Here is an 18,241-nt window from a genome sequence, read left to right as displayed (position 1 = left end):
TTTATCAATATACCCATGGAATATTGACATTTTAGATTATTTTTAAAGATGTAACAAATTTTCAAATAGTACAGATACTAATATTGTCGATATGTGTAGTTCGCTTATTTCATTAAAAAATAAAATTAAATGTTTAAATATTTGTAAAAGAGTACCAATTAATATGATTCTAGTATTCGGACTACATTAATTGACTGTTTCCGTTGATTAATAATTGCTTCAAATATTAAAAAAAAATGAATTTTATATGTGTGTTAGACAGTGTAGAAAAAAGTAACACGACGAATGCTTATTTATAATAACAGAGACATTCATATTCATAAACTTATTATTATATTGATTTCTGATTCAAATCCTCATTTATTTATAATAATTTATTAACTAACACAATTAAGTATGTAATTAATTAATATTTGGGCGGAAATAATGGTATGCCATGGTATACTTAAACTTACATACACCTAAAGAAATGAAGCCTTAAAATTGTTTTTTACATTTTTTAGCATTTTCACAAAATCGTAAATATTTCAAAAAAGGTAAGATTAAAGTGCGGTAAACCTTATTCAAATTTACCTTTATTTTAATCATTTAAGAAACCAAAAATGTAATAATATACAGGTTAATATACAGTTCCATTTAAAAAAATACAACTTTGATTTTTTATTTATTTGGGACACTCTGTAACTTTTGAAGAGTAAATTTAAATTGTAGCTTTAGTGGTCTTCCAACGACCCCATCACTCACAATTCCTAAAAATCTAATCATTTGGCTACAATACTCCGTGTCGAATGAGGTGAATAACCCTGTATATATAAACGTCGAAATGTCACCCATACTCAACTAATTCAGATTTTCAAAAAAAAAGAGCTCTTTATAATTTTCGTTGAATATATGACTTAATAAACATAATTCGTATATTATTGTTAAAATTTTATAATAAATATTAAGGTTTTGGGAAGATTATGATATTAGTAACAAATTAACTAATTATCTTTTTTGGGATATCCTATTTAAAACTATTGTCCTTCCCAAGCACTAGTTGAAAATAGGATATTGAATTTTTTTAAAGAGTCCAGAAAATGTGGCACACTCTTTAACACAATTATATATGATCGCATTTTAAGTTTAGCTCAACTTGGTCGATTAGTTTTAAAATGTGAAACCAATAAGCTATGTAATGCCATCGTTTTAGAACTGAATCGACCCATTTTCTGGACTAAAAACTTATCTACTCAGATTTTTTGTGATAGATTTTTATAGAATAAGTTATTGTATAAAGAAATAAAATGCTTAAGACCAAAGTGTATATATAATAATTTTGTTGCTTAGAAATCTTTTAATTCTTAACCCCACTTGGAACGAATCAAATGATATTCGTATTGCTTTTCCATGTGAACACGTTAATTAACAACACCCAACGTGATTATCCGAGAAAAACTAATATTATAAATATTACTAAATGTCAAGAGTTTTCCAAAAACCTAGATTCAAAGTAATAAATATATTTATACGATGCAACCGCTATAATACTTTAATCATAAAAAAAAATATTTGAGCTACACAGCTTTGATATAACCGAAAATTTTTAAATCTCGTCACTTAAACCTTATACGAAGCCAAAAGATCCACTTGTATAAATTCATATTTTAAGATTTTCTGACGCTAGAATTTATATGTACAGAATGACTTTATAACTTGGACTAAATTCACTAAATCAAGTTATTAAAAAAAAGTTAATTAAAAGAAAAAAAAATATTTTTTTGTGCACCCTACTAATCACTTTAAAAAAATCGATGATATCGTATTTATATGGGCCAATCTGTATTCATTTTTTTACAATAAAAAGAGTAAAATTTAAAATTTTTAAAGACGTGGTGTACTGAATTTGTCCCAAGTTATAAACTCGATCTGTATAATAATAAGGATGAAAATTAAAATCGACTATAATGATGATTGGCGTTCAACAATCATAAAAAACACCAAATAAAATTTAACATAGTACTGATAGGGATTTTTGGACAAAAATACAGTCCTTTTATAACAACTGTTTAATATATCGAATTTTTCAATAATTATTTCATGAGTGATAATCACTCACATCCGATGTGACATAAAAATACAGTTTGCACATAATTTTGACAGTATAAGGGTTACGCTTTGGTTAATTTTGCATTCAATTTTCATTATGTAGATACATGTAATAAGAAATGCAAGACGTTATCAATGTTAAATATGTGTTCATTACAATGTATCTACATCTAAAAAAGAACGTACTCATTCATGTAATGAATAATCATAGTACTACAAAATATATACATATAATTTTTCTAAGCAATCGTTGTTTTAGGGTAGCTATTGACATATTAAAGAGAAACTTTAGTTCATAAGCTTTTGCGAAATTAAAGGCGGTCTCGTTTTGAAATTGAACATAATTCAATTTGTCCATCTACCATTTTGTTACATTTCTATTGTTTTGTTGGTTATTAATTTGAATAAAAAATAAAAAAATATTACCTTTTTATTTCAACTGAACTCCAAATAAAAAACACTCATAATAATTTATAAAACGTTTCTTTATTAATAGTAAAGAAGGAAAGAAATAGTCAGTGTGATATTAGTAACGAAAATACTTTTATCAAACCTAAGAAAAAAATAATAAATAGAGATAGGTTATGTCAATTTGATCACACAGGCAATATAATGAAAATTTTCATGGCACAATTCGTTCAAACCCAAAAACAACTTGAGTGGGCTCATTTTTTAGGTTTGCTAGCTACCTTCTTCGGTTTATCAGTCTTTCTTGGTGGAGGTGTAGGTGTTGAAGCTGGCTCGCTCGTCGTGGCTGCTTCAACAGATGCTTGCTTCGGTTTCTCCGCCACAGGAGCGGCAGGTGCCTCGGCAGGCTTGCCCTTTTGTGGCTCTTTTGGTGTGGCTGCCTTTGGTGCTGGTTCTTTGGCAACTGGCTTTGACGATTCCTTTGTGCTAATCTCTGGAAGTGGGGATGAAGGAACTGATTCTTTTGGAGCAGCTACTGCAACTTGTGATGCTGCAAGTGATTGTTCCGCTTCCTTGACAACTTGAGCGGTTACAAGAGGCTCAGTTTCTTTAGGTACCACTTGTGGAATCACTGGAGAGCTTTCTGGTAATGTTGAGGGTGGTAGGGTAGGCTCAGATTCTTTCTGAGTGGGCCCTGAAACTACAGGAGGTTGTTCAGCTGGTTGCAAAACTTCAACTGGTTGTGATACTACAGAGGGTTCTACAGTTGGTTGTGGAATTACAGGAGGTTCTACAACTGGTGGTGAAACTACAGCAGGTTCTAAAACTGGTTCTACTTCTTTTTGTGAAACTGTTTCAGCTTCCTTCTCACTAGATATTACGCTCTCAACAGGTAATGGTGTTTCCTTTTGAGGTGTTGCTGGCTGAGGCGGTTCAATCACAGCCTCCTTTGGAATAACTTGGACTGATTCTTGTGGAGAAGATTTCGTTTCTATAGGAACAGTTTCTGTAACAGATGGTGTAGCCTCTTCGGCGGGTAACGAAGTAACTACAGAAGATTTGGACTCTGTAGGTTCTAAACTTAAACTATCTACAGCTGTAGATATATCAACAGGAGGCTCATCTGGTTTAGCCTCTTCTTGAGGAAGGGCTGCAAAGAGTTATTGTCATCAGTACCCAGGTATGAATGTGTTAGGCCATGATGACACGCTAGGCAAGCGTCCTCAAATCAACTATTAATAAGCCAGTTTTAGATCATGCTTGTTCGTTTTAAACATTAACCCAGGATTTTGGCGGACAAACACAAGGAAAGGTTAAAAAATTAAATACATAATTCAGATTTTGAATATTGTGTCTAAATATATATGTTTGAAAGCCATTAATCTGAATTATGTAATAATATCGTGGACTGCGGAAGCCAAACAGGGTAAAATAGAAAACAATTTATTTTCGTACGCTCAATTATTGTTACAAAAAAGGCTCCACGTTCTATGTCGATAAGAGATTTTATAAAATCTCAGCAATAGTTATTTAACGATATATACTAAGCCCGACATATAGGCTTATTCTTCTTCAGAGAGAGATTCCAATGGGTCGCTGAGGTCCTCTGATTAATCCCAAGCAGCGTTAAAAATAAGACAAAAAGAGATTCAATTAGTAATTAATAGGACGATATCACAAAAAGCGAACAAAAATACTTAAGCCGTAAAATGAAACGCAAAGCAAATTCATGGAGAGAACTAACAAAAAACAATAATTCTTATATCATGCAGAAAAAAGCGAGGGGTATTTAACAATAACAGCCAATTATATCTAACAAAAAAAGTAATAAAAACTCAAAAAGGTTATATTCTTTCCAGACGGGTAGGTTAACTCTTTTGCACACCTGTGGATTGGCTTTGGCTTTCGGCAGGAGCTACAACGGGTGTTGGAGGAGCAGGTTCTGGCGCTCCAGCGCTCAGAGTTTGGGTAATTTTACTCCAGATATTCTCGAAAGAGTCTCGACCTAAATAATCGATGTTCCCTACTTCCCAAGCTTGCTTCCTCATCAAACTGTCAAAAGCTTCTTGCTCCTGTGTTCTTGGTACACCCAGGGTCAACTGGGCGAACGCTCCTGCCAAACCAGCCTAAAAAAATAAATATATAAATATATATTCCTCGTATAAAAAGATGAACATCTAATTTTGTTTCATAATTCACTATGAAATGAACATGTTAAGTTGTTCTACGATTATAATAAATAATTTACTTTTCTCTACTGATCAAATTATATTTATATTTGTTTACTTTAGCATGAAGGAGGTTTTGTACAATAGTTACATGAATCGATTAGTTTATATAGTATTAGTCACACAAAAGAAAGTTGCAAAAGCAAAATGTCAGAAAGTCGTATAATACTTACATCACCTTCTTGTGTATTTTCCTCGATATTGCTACTCAAAGAAATGTCGTTGGAGACCGTGGTGGTAGCCTCACATTCTTTTGGTAAAATAGGAACGGAATGTATAGGAGATCTGGGACGTTCTGGACTAGGAACTTTAAACTCTGAATGCGTCTGATGAGAATGAAAGATCACTATTTGTACGAGCTCACGACTTTCATGAGGTTCATTGTGAACAGGATGAGGAGGTTGCTCGTGGTGATGATGATGCTGTTGGGGATGTGGTGATTCAGGAATATGATGGACGAGAGGAGAATGATGAGTGTGATATTGAGGACTAGGAGGCGGAGGAGTTGGTGGACGATCATGATGGCTTTGGACGGTTAATGGTGGATGCGGAGGAGGCTGATAACTAGTATTTTGATCTGAGTAAGTGTTATACGACTGCGATTGACTATGAGTGGTGGGCGGTTCAGCAACACTAGCGTTTGTATTTAGAGATTCAATAGGCTGATTTTGATCGTTGTAATGAGCTGAAGTATTGACGGAATGAGTATACTGATACTGAGCAACGTTTCGAGCGAGTTTTTGATCGTATTCGTCCCACGGATCCCACGCATCATCGTAGTCACCCGCAGACGATATGGTATGGGAAGGTTGGACGAAGTGAGGTGGATAATAGGACTGACTCACGCTGTACTGCGACTGAGCTTCGGGCTGATATAACACAAGCATGCAAAAGAAACAAAATTAAAACAAGTTAAGATGTGATGCGAGGGAACAGACCATACTCAAAATAAAAAAAAATTAAAGCATTCTTTAGAGAAAAAAAATTGAAAAATCAAATTCGTCTCACACAAGCCAATTAAACTCAAAACACAAATGCTTGATCTGTGCTGCGTCATGCCACATTCAACAATAAGTACTTTTTTTTCAATAAAATATTAATACTTATTGAGATACTCTTTTCATGCCAAACAGTTAAAAGTATATCGCTCTATATTTTTAAACATAATATAATATTTGTATAATAAACACAAAAATATAAAAATGAAAATATAAGAACAAGAAGAATGTCTTTAAAAACGGAAAATTGATCTTAAATAATTTTATCTCATCAATCTAATAGTTAGCTTGCTTGACTTTCTTAATTTGACATAAAATGGCAGGAATTATGCTGTAATTAGAGAGGTATGTCAAAAAACTCCAAGTGTGCCATCTTTCGCAGGGAGATACCTTACGTAAAAATAATATTTAATTTCTATACCAACATAGGTCCGATTCTGCTTTGTTTCGTAGCTACGGGGGGTTAAAATCCTTATTTATTTCTATTTGTTATTATTTTTCCAAGTGCCAAAAAAGAATGTGCGCCACTGACTTTGTCTTTTTTCTTAGCAAGTATGAAGAATCTTCCAACGAATGATGGCACATGTTTTTTGAACCCTGTATAAGTATGTAGTTCATAAATTCCAGAAATATTAATTTTATAATTATTTTTTATCGGATATTTTTTTTATTACAGTTGAGGGTTGGAACCTTTGGTGTTACAGAGCAAAATAAAAACACTAAATCACCACAATACACCAAAACACTTTTACTTTTACACTGGACGCGCGTTTCGCTAACCATGTTAGCATCATCAGCAGATGATTATAAACTGACAAACACTCAAAACTCAGTTTATAATCATCTGCTGATGATGCTAACATGGTTAGCGAAACGCGCGTCCAGTGTAAAAGTAAAAGTGTTTTGGTGTATTGTGGTGATATAGTGTTTTTATTTTGGTTTTTTTTTAATACTTTTTAAAATTAGATACATAAATTACCAATTTTAATAGTTTAACTTGTAAAATACTTAAAACTGCAAGATATTAATATTAATTTTAAATCTACTAATGCAAAAAATCGTATTATTCGTATTTATCCGTGCAAAAATAAAAAAACAGCAAATATAACATTTAAGTTAAATGCTTGCAATAAGCATTGTATATTATTTTTAAAACTAAGGCAATTCAAACACAGCAAAGTGTACATACCGCCTTCAGTAGAAATGACCTTATTTAAATAATAAATATTAAAAAGAAAAAATAAGTAATAACATATAATTTTGAAAATAAATAAAAAACTCACCTCAGTTATTTTATCAAGTTCAAAATTTTCCTGAGGAGGCTTGTAAAATTTTAACAGTTTTTAAATTTCGAAAAAAAGGAGTTAAGTGAGCGTGAAAGATATTTTTAATAAGAAGAAAATTTCGGTTAATTTGATTAAAAAGTTGATGTCTGTTAAAAATTAAATTTCAGTAGAACTATAAATAGTATATAACTTTTTTTTAATAATACTAAACAGAAAATAGTTTATTACATACCATCGCAGGTGACAATTGTGGATGAATAAGAGAACAGAAAATGTTCCACCATCTTTGTAGCACATCCTGTAGATGCGAAGCTTCTCCAGAAGGTTGTACGGTTTTCGTTTCTGTATTGAAGTATTGTAACCAGGGTTTGGTTGCCCCAATAAAATGAACTATTTTAGCATTTGCACCGAATCTACAATCAAATATATTATCACCAAGTCCAGGTTTATTATTATAATAAAATTAACTGTTTATATGCAGGAAGATACGAATAACATGCCGTGGAGCACAGGTTGTAGATAAAAGGAAGATGTTTGCTGATATCTTTGTACGCCCAATCGGAGAAGAATAAGTTTAACAACCCTTGATCACCACCTAAAAACATATAAACAAATATTAGTTGAAAATAACGAAAGAAATATATAAAGTACTAGCGTGTACCAGCGACTTCGTTCCCGTCGAATTAATCATTTGTAATGGTGATGATAAAGCAAAGCAAGAATTTCCAATAACATACAAACTGGATAAAATTTTCTCACATTTATGTCAGCACGAGAAAAAACAATATGGCGATATTAATATATAACTTGGTAATATTTGAAGGGTAGTTTCATCTCGTTGGAATTTGACTTTCAAAAAATCCGTTTGCCAAAAATAAGCTATTTACGTTAAGCAGTTTAAGCAGAATCGTGGTTAAGAAATTATCCAACTTTTTGGAACACCCTGTATGATTTTTTAAAGAATTTCAAAATATGTAAAAACACCAAATAAGTTAAGCTTGTCCAAGCGTTTTCCCGAAAGACTAACCATTTTTTAAATAACAAATATTGTAATATTTGAGGGGCGTTTTCACCCTCTTGGAATTTGAGATTCGAGAAACCCCTCCTTATCGAACCTCTACACCCCACAGTCAATCCGTTTGCCAAAAATCAGCTTAAAACGTCAAGCAGTTTAAGTAAAATCGTGATAACTCAATGGTCATATTTTATGAAACACCCTGTATAAATTTATAAAAAATCTTAAAATATGTAAAACAACAAAATAAAATATACGTGTTTAAGAGTTTTTCCGAAAAACTCACCGGTTTTTAATAAAAAAAATATTTTAATATTTGACGGATAGTTTCAACCCCTTAGAATTCGAGTTTCGAAAAATCCCTTCTTATCGAACCTCTACACCCTAAAGTCCATCTGTTTTCCAAAAATCAGCTTTTTACGTCCAGCGCTTTAAGCAGGATCGTGATTAATCAATGACCAGATTTTTCGAAACACCCTGTATCCGTTTTTAAAAAATCTTAAAATATGTAAAAAAACAAAATAAAATATACGTGTTTAAGCGTTTTTTCGGAAACTTGACCGTTTTTTAAATAAAAAATATTGTAATATTTGAGGGGTGGTTTCACCCTCTTGGAACTGGAATTTCGAAAAATCCCTTCATATCGAACCTCTACACCCTAGAATCAACCTGTATGCCAAAATTGAGCTTCTTACGTTGAGTGGTTTGAGCAGGATCGTGATTAATCAGTATGTCAGTCACTTAAGGATTTTATATATTAGTATAGAGTTCTGATTTCCTCCTGTCTAGACAAAACATAAAGTCTAAGAAATAAGAGAACAACTGTAATAAACTTAAAACAATACTAAAACGAGTTGGGTGAGCTATAAAGTAATTCAACACCCAACGTAAAGGTGTGTACGCAATGAATTATGTGCAAATTTTCTTTCTCTTGGCATTTCAGTAACACATATGCTCGAAGATATTAACTTTTCACTGGAATTTTTGCTGAAAATAGTTTTATTTTATCATAAAATATTTTAAGAAAAGCGTGTGAACTTTTTTCGCCATAAACGAAAGTTTTATAGCTGTCCACTGATTAATGTCAACTGCGTATGAAAACAAAGAGTTTGCCAAAATTTTAAACGCCTATTTATATTACTCGCGTTGATTTTAGTTTTTAGAGTAAAGGACAGATTTAAAGAGCAATGTATTTATAATTATATTTCAAAATATTTATCGTCCTTGGGCCAAATATACAGGGTGAAAATTTGAAAAACAGCAATAGGAAATATCTCCCTTTACAGTAAACTCTTTTTAGAACTGTAACTTATATCTTAGATTATAATGACTAAGAAATCTTAGGAAAAAACAAAAACTGAGTTAATTCTATGCTTGTAGAGAAATAAGATAATAAGATTAACTCACCATCAAAGCTACCCTTTTCTAAAGCAAATGCGATCAATTTTTCGTAAGTATCTATAGACGGCCGATAAACGAAAACGCCAGAATTAAAACAATCTGGCCATCCTACATCAGGCGCAGCTGAAAATTCTTCTCTTTCAAATAGTTCATCTGCATTTTGAAGAACCTAAAAAATCCGTACAACCAAAATAACCCGGTTATAACTAGAGATATAATATGTTTTATTATCTTCCTCAAGACATACCAGAGTGTCTGCGTCCAAAAATACACATTTCTCGTATTGCGTGAGCCGCCAGCAGTGCAGCTTTGTGAAGGTAACACCTAATTCTGGTCGTTTCAACAGCCTTAAATTCGCTTCATCTTTGGAATCGAGGATATTGACTTCTTGTACTAAGTTGAACACCGACGTTAACTTTTCTCTATAAAAATTACCTTCTTACTTTTCAAAAAACTTTTAGTATTTCTAAACAACGTCTAGTGAAAGATAAATGTAACTATAAAAGCACGACACTTTCGTCTCTGATTTATTTTTAGATAGTTTAAAAATAACTTGAAAAAATTCTTAAAATTCCAAAACAGAGTTGTTAAAAATAATTTAAAAAAACACTAATCTATAAAAGCCGTAATGAATTTATTAATTATTCATTTTTATTTAAATAAATAATAAAACTAACGCCTCTGGAGCCTACTATACCTATAGATAAACTTAAGTTCATTGATAAGTCAGTGAACATCAATGATATAAAACATTTTATTGATAAAAATAACTTTTTATTGTGTTACATCACCAATAATGGCGCCGTCAAACATTGAAGATTAAAAATAATCGTGTTGAAATGATGCCAAAAAAAGAATGAATATTGATGTATCTTATCCTTCACTAATACTATCAACAATGTATTCAAAAATAATTATTGAACTAATAGTACCTTAAAACATTTCATACTATCAGCTTCAATTAAAAATGCATTTAATTTAAAAAAAATCTAACACACTACACTTCACAATAATTAATTAAGTTATTTAAATACGTTTAGGTCAATAAACTTCGTCTAAAAATAAACTTAACGGAAATTTAACAAAAATAGTATGAACAATTAGTGTCTGCGAGATTAGATTAAACATATTTAATTACCTCATAGCACTAGTAACACCAGGTGTTACTAAAACAGCTAACTGGTGTACGGTTCCAGCCTGTTTCAAGGAATGAGCCAGGACCAAGGCTCCCAAAGAGTAGGAGTCATTTGTCGCTAAAGTAACCCAAGCAAAACCTACAATATAATTATATCTAGATGTATATTGGCTTTTTATCAGTAAAGAAGTATGTAAAAGAACAGTGATAACGTACTCAGAACCCCGATATTAATATTATCAAGTCCAAGTCGATGAGAAATAGTTTAGCAGACATTGACATTGTCAAGTTAAATGGAAACGTTCAAGACATGCGGGCCTTGAATCAATTGGGTAAAATGGAACATAAATAAAAAAATGTATAATTATTATTGACCTTAATTTGCTTGGGGGAGTATTTCCGTTCTGTAAACCTACAAATATATTTTTGAAGTTTTGCCAGAAGAAAACGGATTTATAGAAAAGTGATCTATTTTAACAGCATCTACATATTGCGCTTTATTTCGATGCCATTAGTTCTTTAGTTCTTGCTTTTGGTCTATTTGCTTAAAAATAAGGGTTCAAGAAATCAATTTCCCAATAAAACCAAAGCATTTAAGCCCTAATATTTTTATACTTTCTAAAACTACATAAAATTTCCTACAAATCTAGTAATTTTCATAATTTTATCTCTATTATCGCAGCCTTCAAAGGTGTATATATTCTGAATATACATAAAATTTCCTACAAATGTTGAAATTTACATAATTTTATAACTACGTTTACTATTTTTCTAAGGCCTTTGAAAATGTTTAAAAATAGCCAAAAATTGATCAACAAATACTGACTCATGAAATTTGTCAAATTTGGTCATGTCACCGATTTTGATAAAACTATTATTATTTACTAATTAGAAGATGTAGAATACAAAAATATAGGCCATTGTGGCCATGCATTTTTTTAACGCTCATCAAAATTTGCTCAAAAACAAGGGTTCAAGAAATCAATTTTCTAATAAAACCAAAGTTAAACCAAATATTTTTATACATTCTAAAACTACATAAAATTTCCTACAAATCTAGCAATTTTCATAATCTTATCTCTATTATTAGTATTTTTCAGAACGCCTTGAAAATGAGTAAAAATAGTAAAAATCGCTAAAAATGGTCAATTTTTCGACATTTTGTCATACATATTAGTCATGAAAATTGGCAATGTTCGTCACGTCACCGATTTTGTTAAAACTACTGATATTTACTAATTAAAAGGTGTAGAATAAGAAAATATAGGCCATTGTAGTCTTACGAGAACAATAATGGATGTAGGAGACGTTTTAACCATAATCAAAAATAGCTCAAAAACAAGGGCTGGAAAAAATATTTTTCTCACAAAACCGAGGTATCTAAGCCTTCAAACGTGTATATGTTCTGAATCTACATAAAATTTCCTACAAATGTTGAAATTTACATAATTTTATGACTACGTTTACTATTTTTCTAAGGCTTTGAAAATATGTAAAAAATAGCCAAAAATTGGTTAGGATCCGTCATGAAATTGTCGAATTTGGTATTGTCACCGATTTTGATAAAACTATTGTTATTTACTAATTAGAATGTGTAGGATACAAAAATATAGGCCACTCTGGCCTTGCGTTTTCTGATTTATGATGTAGGCAAAGGTTTAACCATCATGAAAATTTGCTCAAAAACAAGGGTTAAAAATATGAATTTTCTAAAAAATCCAAAGCCCTAATATGTTTATAATTCCTAAAACTACATAAAATTTCCCACAAATTCTGAAATTTTCATAATTTTATCTCTACAAATATTATTTTTTTGAGCGCCTTAAAAATAGCCAAAAAATGGTCAATTTTAGATTTTTTCCATACATGATGTAACTGATTTTGATGAAACTACTGTTATTAACTACCGTAAAATGGGGTTACTTGGGACGTCGGGGTTATTTGGGACGCAACTTCGGTTTTTCTAATTTAACTGGCAGAAACAACGCAAATATAAACATAATCTTAATTTAATGTTTTGGTTCGTTAAAGAACAATGTGTGGATGATTTAATTAAACGAATTCTATATAAAGTGATAGTATTTTACTTATATAAAAAAAATAAGTGGGTGGTGGGAAGCAAGCTAAAAATAAGTGGTCGAAAACTTTATCTGTAAGAGGCAGTCAAAAAGTAAACAGGTAAGTCCAATTACATTTCTTAGTTAGTTTTTTATGTTTCATAAATAATACCAATGTCATTACCCGCGTTTAGATAATTTTTTAGATTGCAAAATATATTTTTTAAAAAAAGTCATGGTTTGGGGTAACTTGGGTCAACAATTGTCCCAAGTTAGCCCTTGGCTCAATAAGTTACCCCATGTTATTTAATCGATTTTGTTTTCAGTGCTCCACATGCCAAGAAAATATATCCGCAAAGTAGGCTCTAAAAATATCATGACTTTGAAGAAAAAAATATGGAAAGTGCCATAGAAGACGTACCTATACAATCTGGAATGTCCGTTAGAACAGAGGAAGACAAATGGAAGGTAACCAAATCAACTTTACAGAGAAGATGTAAAAATCAGAATTAAGAAATATATGGAAGACCTACAGTTTTGAAAAAAGAGAAAGAAGACGAACTTATTAGAGGCAGTTTTATGAGAAAATCTACGAAAAACAACAAACATTTTGTGTTCCCAGATTTAGCTGATGAGTATGATATCACAGAGGATACAATTACTGATTGGCTACAATAAGTAGAATGCAATCGATCTATTTTTTTTGTGTTTATACAAAATGTTTTTAGTTCCTTTTAGTTCTTACGATTCAAATCGTAACACTTTGTTCCTATTATGTTTATTGAAGAATTTTTACATTTTCTAATGAATAAATAAATATTTTTAATAAGTTTACTCTAAATCGAGTTTTTCTTTCCTCTAAATAATTATCTGAGAAAAAAATTTCAACTCAAGATGTGTGTTAGTATATTTTTTTATTTTTCTGCTGTCCCAAGTAACCCGTGAGTAGTTTAACATGCATTTTCGGTATAAAACCGTTACAGTCCCATTTAACCCCAATGCGGGGAAACTTGGGACAGTAAATATATCTTAGTTTTTTTATAAATATTCTTACATTAGGAACCATTTATGATGCTTTATAGATTAAATATATATGAAGGAAATTTTCTACACATAAATTGTTGCTTTGTCTTCACAAAAACTTTTATAAATTACCACATGACTAAAAAAAATATAGTGAATTTGTCCCAAGTAACCCCATTTTAAGGTAATTAAAGAGATATACTAAAGTTCTTAAATAGCTTTAAGTGATATAGTTTGTCTGGAACATAAGTGACAAGCTATGAATGCATTAGCGTGAAAAGATTTAACCGGGAGGCCTCTAAAAATAGTCCAGGATCAAAAGAGTCTAAAACGGTCCAAGTGCAAGTTTAATTTTCTATTTTATTTCAGCTAACTGCGTATATCTCCTGTAGCGTATTTTTAGTTTTTAATGCCTGGCTATAATATTAAAACTATTTCAACTATTGAATCCCACCACCTACGTAGCTTTACTGCCTGTAGCCAGATGAACACATGAAATAAAATTTACTTTTACACAGCATGTTTTGATAAATCAGACACAACATCACGCCAAATTCATTTGACAACTCATATAATTCACAAATTACTTCACTGTTAATATTTTTCAATAATGGATTTCTTTTTTTAGAAAACAATTAAAGCTAATGTTGATTAAAGAATAGGTCAAAAAGTTATACCACAAGTTATCTGTGTGTCTCCTAACAAGTTTTATACTCTATATTATCATTCTCAAGTAGCAAGGTCAAAAAACCGATGTACTTAGCACTTGAAAACCTTTTTTTAATTCTTTACTCTTTGAATCATCGAAATTATTTATTTATCTATTGTTAAAACATTCCAAATAGTTCAAAACTCAACCTGTGAAATCATACCTTTTTTCTATTAAAAATAGATTAAATTTGAAAAAGATAGTGAATGAGGTAGGTCAGGAATCAAATTTAAAGAAAAATTAAATTACTTATTTAATTTGATGTCAAGAAATATTTTGAATAATTATATTATAAAATATTATAACATGTTCCCAATCTTTAATTTTATGAAAATATAATAAAATGTACAAACTGAAAATATGTAAGATAAATAAAAAAATAGCCAGGCAAGAACTAAAAAAAATTAAAAATACTGAAACCGATACACCGGCACAAACAAGGTCAAACCGCGAGCGTCAAAGGGTGAAACGGGGCTTAATTTACTGAATTAAAAATTATCTGTCTTACCTCCCATGATTTGAAGTTAGATACACTACGACACTAACTGTCCTGCTTCTAAACAGGACTCACGCTTCTGTACGAAACCAACGTTGAAAAAAGATTCAACAGAGAACACGCTACGATATACGCAGGAACGGCAAATGATGTTCTTATTTCGAATGCGATGCCAAACCGCTGCCGATCCAGGCCCGTACTCCAGCAGGTTTTTTCGCGCCAAACGAAGCACGTTCGCTTAGTTCACTGCTGCAGTAGCGGATCCTGCTACAACTTAAAAAATTCGCCGCAAATCTTACTAAAACGAACTCGTTTGATGTAAATCAGGTATATCCTGCGTTCCAGATGCATTTTTTTTGCAGGAAATTTATCTGTTTGTGTGATAAAAGATTAAATTGTTAATTTGCTAGTTCTATGCAACGCTGACGCATCAGCCGTCACTGCATTGTTGTCCTCAGGACCGGATCTACATTTTTTTTGTGGGGTAATTGCCAATTTTTCAGTATGAACTACAAAAAACAATTATAGGGTTTTTGATCAACTTTTAATGTGTATTTAATTCAAATTCAAATTCAAATTCTTTTGCGTCAAAAGGGATCGCACCACGATTAAAAAAAATGGTCAAGTGCGAGTCGGAGTCGCGCACGAAGGGTTCCGTACCATTCTTTATCTATACAACATTAGACATTATATTATTATAAACTTTTTTTCCGATTTAGCTGAAATTTTGAATGCGCATATAAGTAATTTAAAAGAAAAATGAAGAAACACATTACTAAAAATTGTATTAATCAATAATAAATATGTAAAAAGTAAAAATAAATATGTAAAAATTAAAAAAAAACGATTAAAAAAAGTCGCCTTGACTAGGATTCGAACCTGCCTTACTACGGCTCCAACGTCATAGCAGCGTAAAGTCCTAACGCTTTAAACCACGCGGCCACCGAGGACTTGAAAGATTCTATGTAAAATTCTTACTTAAAAGATAATGTTTAGTGAAAGTACTTTTTTATTTATAACATTTATTTAATTCTGTTTTTAGTATTTGTTCTTATAGCGGCAACATAGATACATTATCTGTAAAAATTTCAACTGTCTAGATAGTATAACGGTTCATAAGAGAGATCTTTGTGACAGACGGATAGCGAAGTTATTAGTAATAGGGTTCCCGTTTTTACCCTTTGGGTACGGAACCCTAAAAACCGATACAAAGACACAAAGTGGTGCGACGAAGTTAGATTAAAACAAAAGTGAAAACATGATTTTATCACTTTTTTATTACCAAATAATATCAAACAATTATATTTTTTAAATAAGAATAGAAGGGTATTTAATGTTATATTTTTTCTGGTTTCAAAAATATATCGCACATTCCCCAGTAGTGTTAGCGAAATTTAACAAAAATATACATCATTGTTATTATTTCTAGTACTTTCAAGTTAGCTATGTTGTTAAACATATACAAAGTGTCCCAGAGATGAGTGCAAGTATTTTAACTGGTAGTATATTTCGACCCCAGAACAACGCTCATAAGGTTTTTCTGCGAAAAAAAAATGTTAAAATTTTTATATTTTTCTTGAACTTTTCCGGAAAATATTGAAAAAACTTTGAAAATTTGTTTAGAGTGCTTCGAGAGAATGCAATGTTGCCACCTCCTACGTTATCTACATTCTGTATGTTTATAAGTTATAAGTTCAGGTTTTTAAATTTCTACAAAAAAAATTTAAATTAATATTATTCACTGTAGATGTTTTAATCATTGTAGATTATTGCTAAGTATATTGCAACGTCTACAATATTTTAAATCCTTTTTTACAGTTTATTAAACTGAAATAATGAAACTAAATAATGAATTATAGCAGCTTTTCAACAGTTCAGAATCAGCGCCTTATAAATAGTCAACGTTTGACATACATTTAAACAAATCAGCTGAGGGTATTTTAATTTAATTTAAAAATTGTAAAGAGAAAATATGTTTCTTTTGGCCAGATCTGCCACGTCTTAAAATACTTATTTCTGCACTTAGTTCTGGGACACCCTGTATAGTGTGTCCAACGGGAAGATCCCTGACGGTGACAGCTGTGTCACTCAATTTAATTCACAGGTAAATTGTATTGTCTGTCATATTTTGGAGGTGGCCTGTCGAAAAGTTCCCTGAATCGTTGGACAGATTATAGTTATTTCTGATTATACTGTTTTTACACACTTTTATCAATTCCAGACCACTGGAAGGTCTTAAATGGTCTGTAAACCACCAAAAGGCTATAATTTCTTCCTAATCACTACAAATATTATTTTTTATTCAATAAAATAAGCATTATAATTTATTTATACAGAATAGTATTGAGTATAATAAATAGATTATAATGTTTATTTTCTTTAATAACCAACATAGATTTATTAATGGACTTTGTTTTCAGAGCTTACTACTGATCGAATTTTTGAATGTTTGAAAATAAATCACATCATTTGTTATCAGATTAACGTCAATAAATATTTTCATAGCGTATTTTTAAATATCTATTTGTTTTTTCGAAATTATTTATAAATATCCAAACCGGACAAATTTTCTATAATTAAATAACAGGAATATTATGAAATCTCATATCATATAGATAATAATAAAAAATATAGTTATATACGATAATCGAAAAAAAGGCGTCAGCGACAGCGCTGAAATAAAGATCGTTGTTATTTTATATGTAAAATTATATGGGGAAGGAGAATATCAACGATCGGTGATTTCCAAGCCAACTGTACGCGGTTTTTTTTAATCATACGGTATATATATGAAATAACGTAATAACGCTTTTTATTACATAAACAATATTATATATTACCAAAATTATGTAGTATCTCCAAGGCAGTAAAATAATACTACATTTCTGTCTAAAAATAACGTAATTACTGATAAAAACAAATAATTTATAACTCGTAAATTATCTATTATTGACATAAAATTACCGAATATATGCATCAAAAACCAATGATAAAAATATGACGTTGAGAGGAATTCTTTCTATGTATCAAACACGTAAACTTATTATTATAGTAAAAGAAATAAAAGTGACCTAACTCAGAACAAGAAAATTCTTTTTAAATTTATCTGCTTAGAAAAATTAACTTTAGGCAACCAGTTAAGGCAGTACCACGGGCAGTACTTTACTCAACGCACAACGGGTTGTCTAACATCATGTACAGTACTGTATTAAGGAAGATACGTAGAAATAAGAGAAAAAATTCTAGATATCTTAGGTCATTTATTTCTATTAGAAAAATCGAGAAGTGTTATATATCTTAATTGTAACTCACCTTTCTGTGGATCTGTCTTTTCTGATATGTCTTATTATAACATTCCTAGGTATCTGCAATAAAAAAAAATGAGTTAGTTAAAACC

The 18,241-nt window shown here is 30.9% G+C and overlaps 1 protein-coding gene and 1 long non-coding RNA gene across 4 annotated transcripts in view; both read right to left on the bottom strand.

Annotated features, from left to right (window-relative positions):
• LOC115876883 overlaps positions 1–18,241 on the bottom strand; it is a 152,815-nt gene that overhangs the window by 52,000 nt on the left and 82,574 nt on the right. For both annotated transcript variants that reach the window (XR_004049215.1, XR_004049216.1), the window contains one exon: positions 18,157–18,209. This is a non-coding gene — a long non-coding RNA (uncharacterized LOC115876883). The remainder of the gene's footprint in view (positions 1–18,156; positions 18,210–18,241) is intronic.
• Positions 2,558–15,024, bottom strand: LOC115876878 (glycogenin-1-like). 2 transcript variants are annotated; one of them, XM_030892897.1, is made up of 9 exons: positions 14,857–15,024; positions 10,563–10,698; positions 9,672–9,846; positions 9,431–9,593; positions 7,477–7,603; positions 7,241–7,421; positions 4,898–5,593; positions 4,382–4,622; positions 2,558–3,196 (listed from the first exon to the last, which is right to left on the bottom strand). In XM_030892897.1, exons 1-9 carry the CDS (start codon positions 14,861–14,863, stop codon positions 2,754–2,756), a joined length of 2,169 nt encoding a protein of 722 aa, XP_030748757.1. In that variant the 5' UTR covers positions 14,864–15,024; the 3' UTR covers positions 2,558–2,753. The 2 variants fall into 2 exon arrangements, with proteins under 2 accessions (XP_030748757.1, XP_030748756.1); XM_030892896.1 differs by having other exon boundaries at positions 2,560–3,646; positions 14,857–15,022.

The sequence above is a fragment of the Sitophilus oryzae genome, unplaced genomic scaffold (genome assembly GCF_002938485.1).
Source record: "Sitophilus oryzae breed Bouriz unplaced genomic scaffold, Soryzae_2.0 scaffold_1440_pilon_pilon, whole genome shotgun sequence".
In the NCBI taxonomy this organism is placed as follows: domain Eukaryota; kingdom Metazoa; phylum Arthropoda; class Insecta; order Coleoptera; family Curculionidae; genus Sitophilus; species Sitophilus oryzae.
Note: the sequence above shows the minus strand (reverse complement) of the source record. Positions and strands in the feature narration are given on the sequence as shown.

Coding starts and splice junctions, on each gene's coding strand:
- LOC115876878 (XM_030892896.1), bottom strand. Junction 5,594..7,240: donor CACAATTGTCACCTGCGATG/GTATGTAATAAA, acceptor GTGTTATATCAG/CCCGAAGCTCAGTCGCAGTA. Junction 4,623..4,897: donor AAAATACACAAGAAGGTGAT/GTAAGTATTATA, acceptor TTATTTTTTTAG/GCTGGTTTGGCAGGAGCGTT.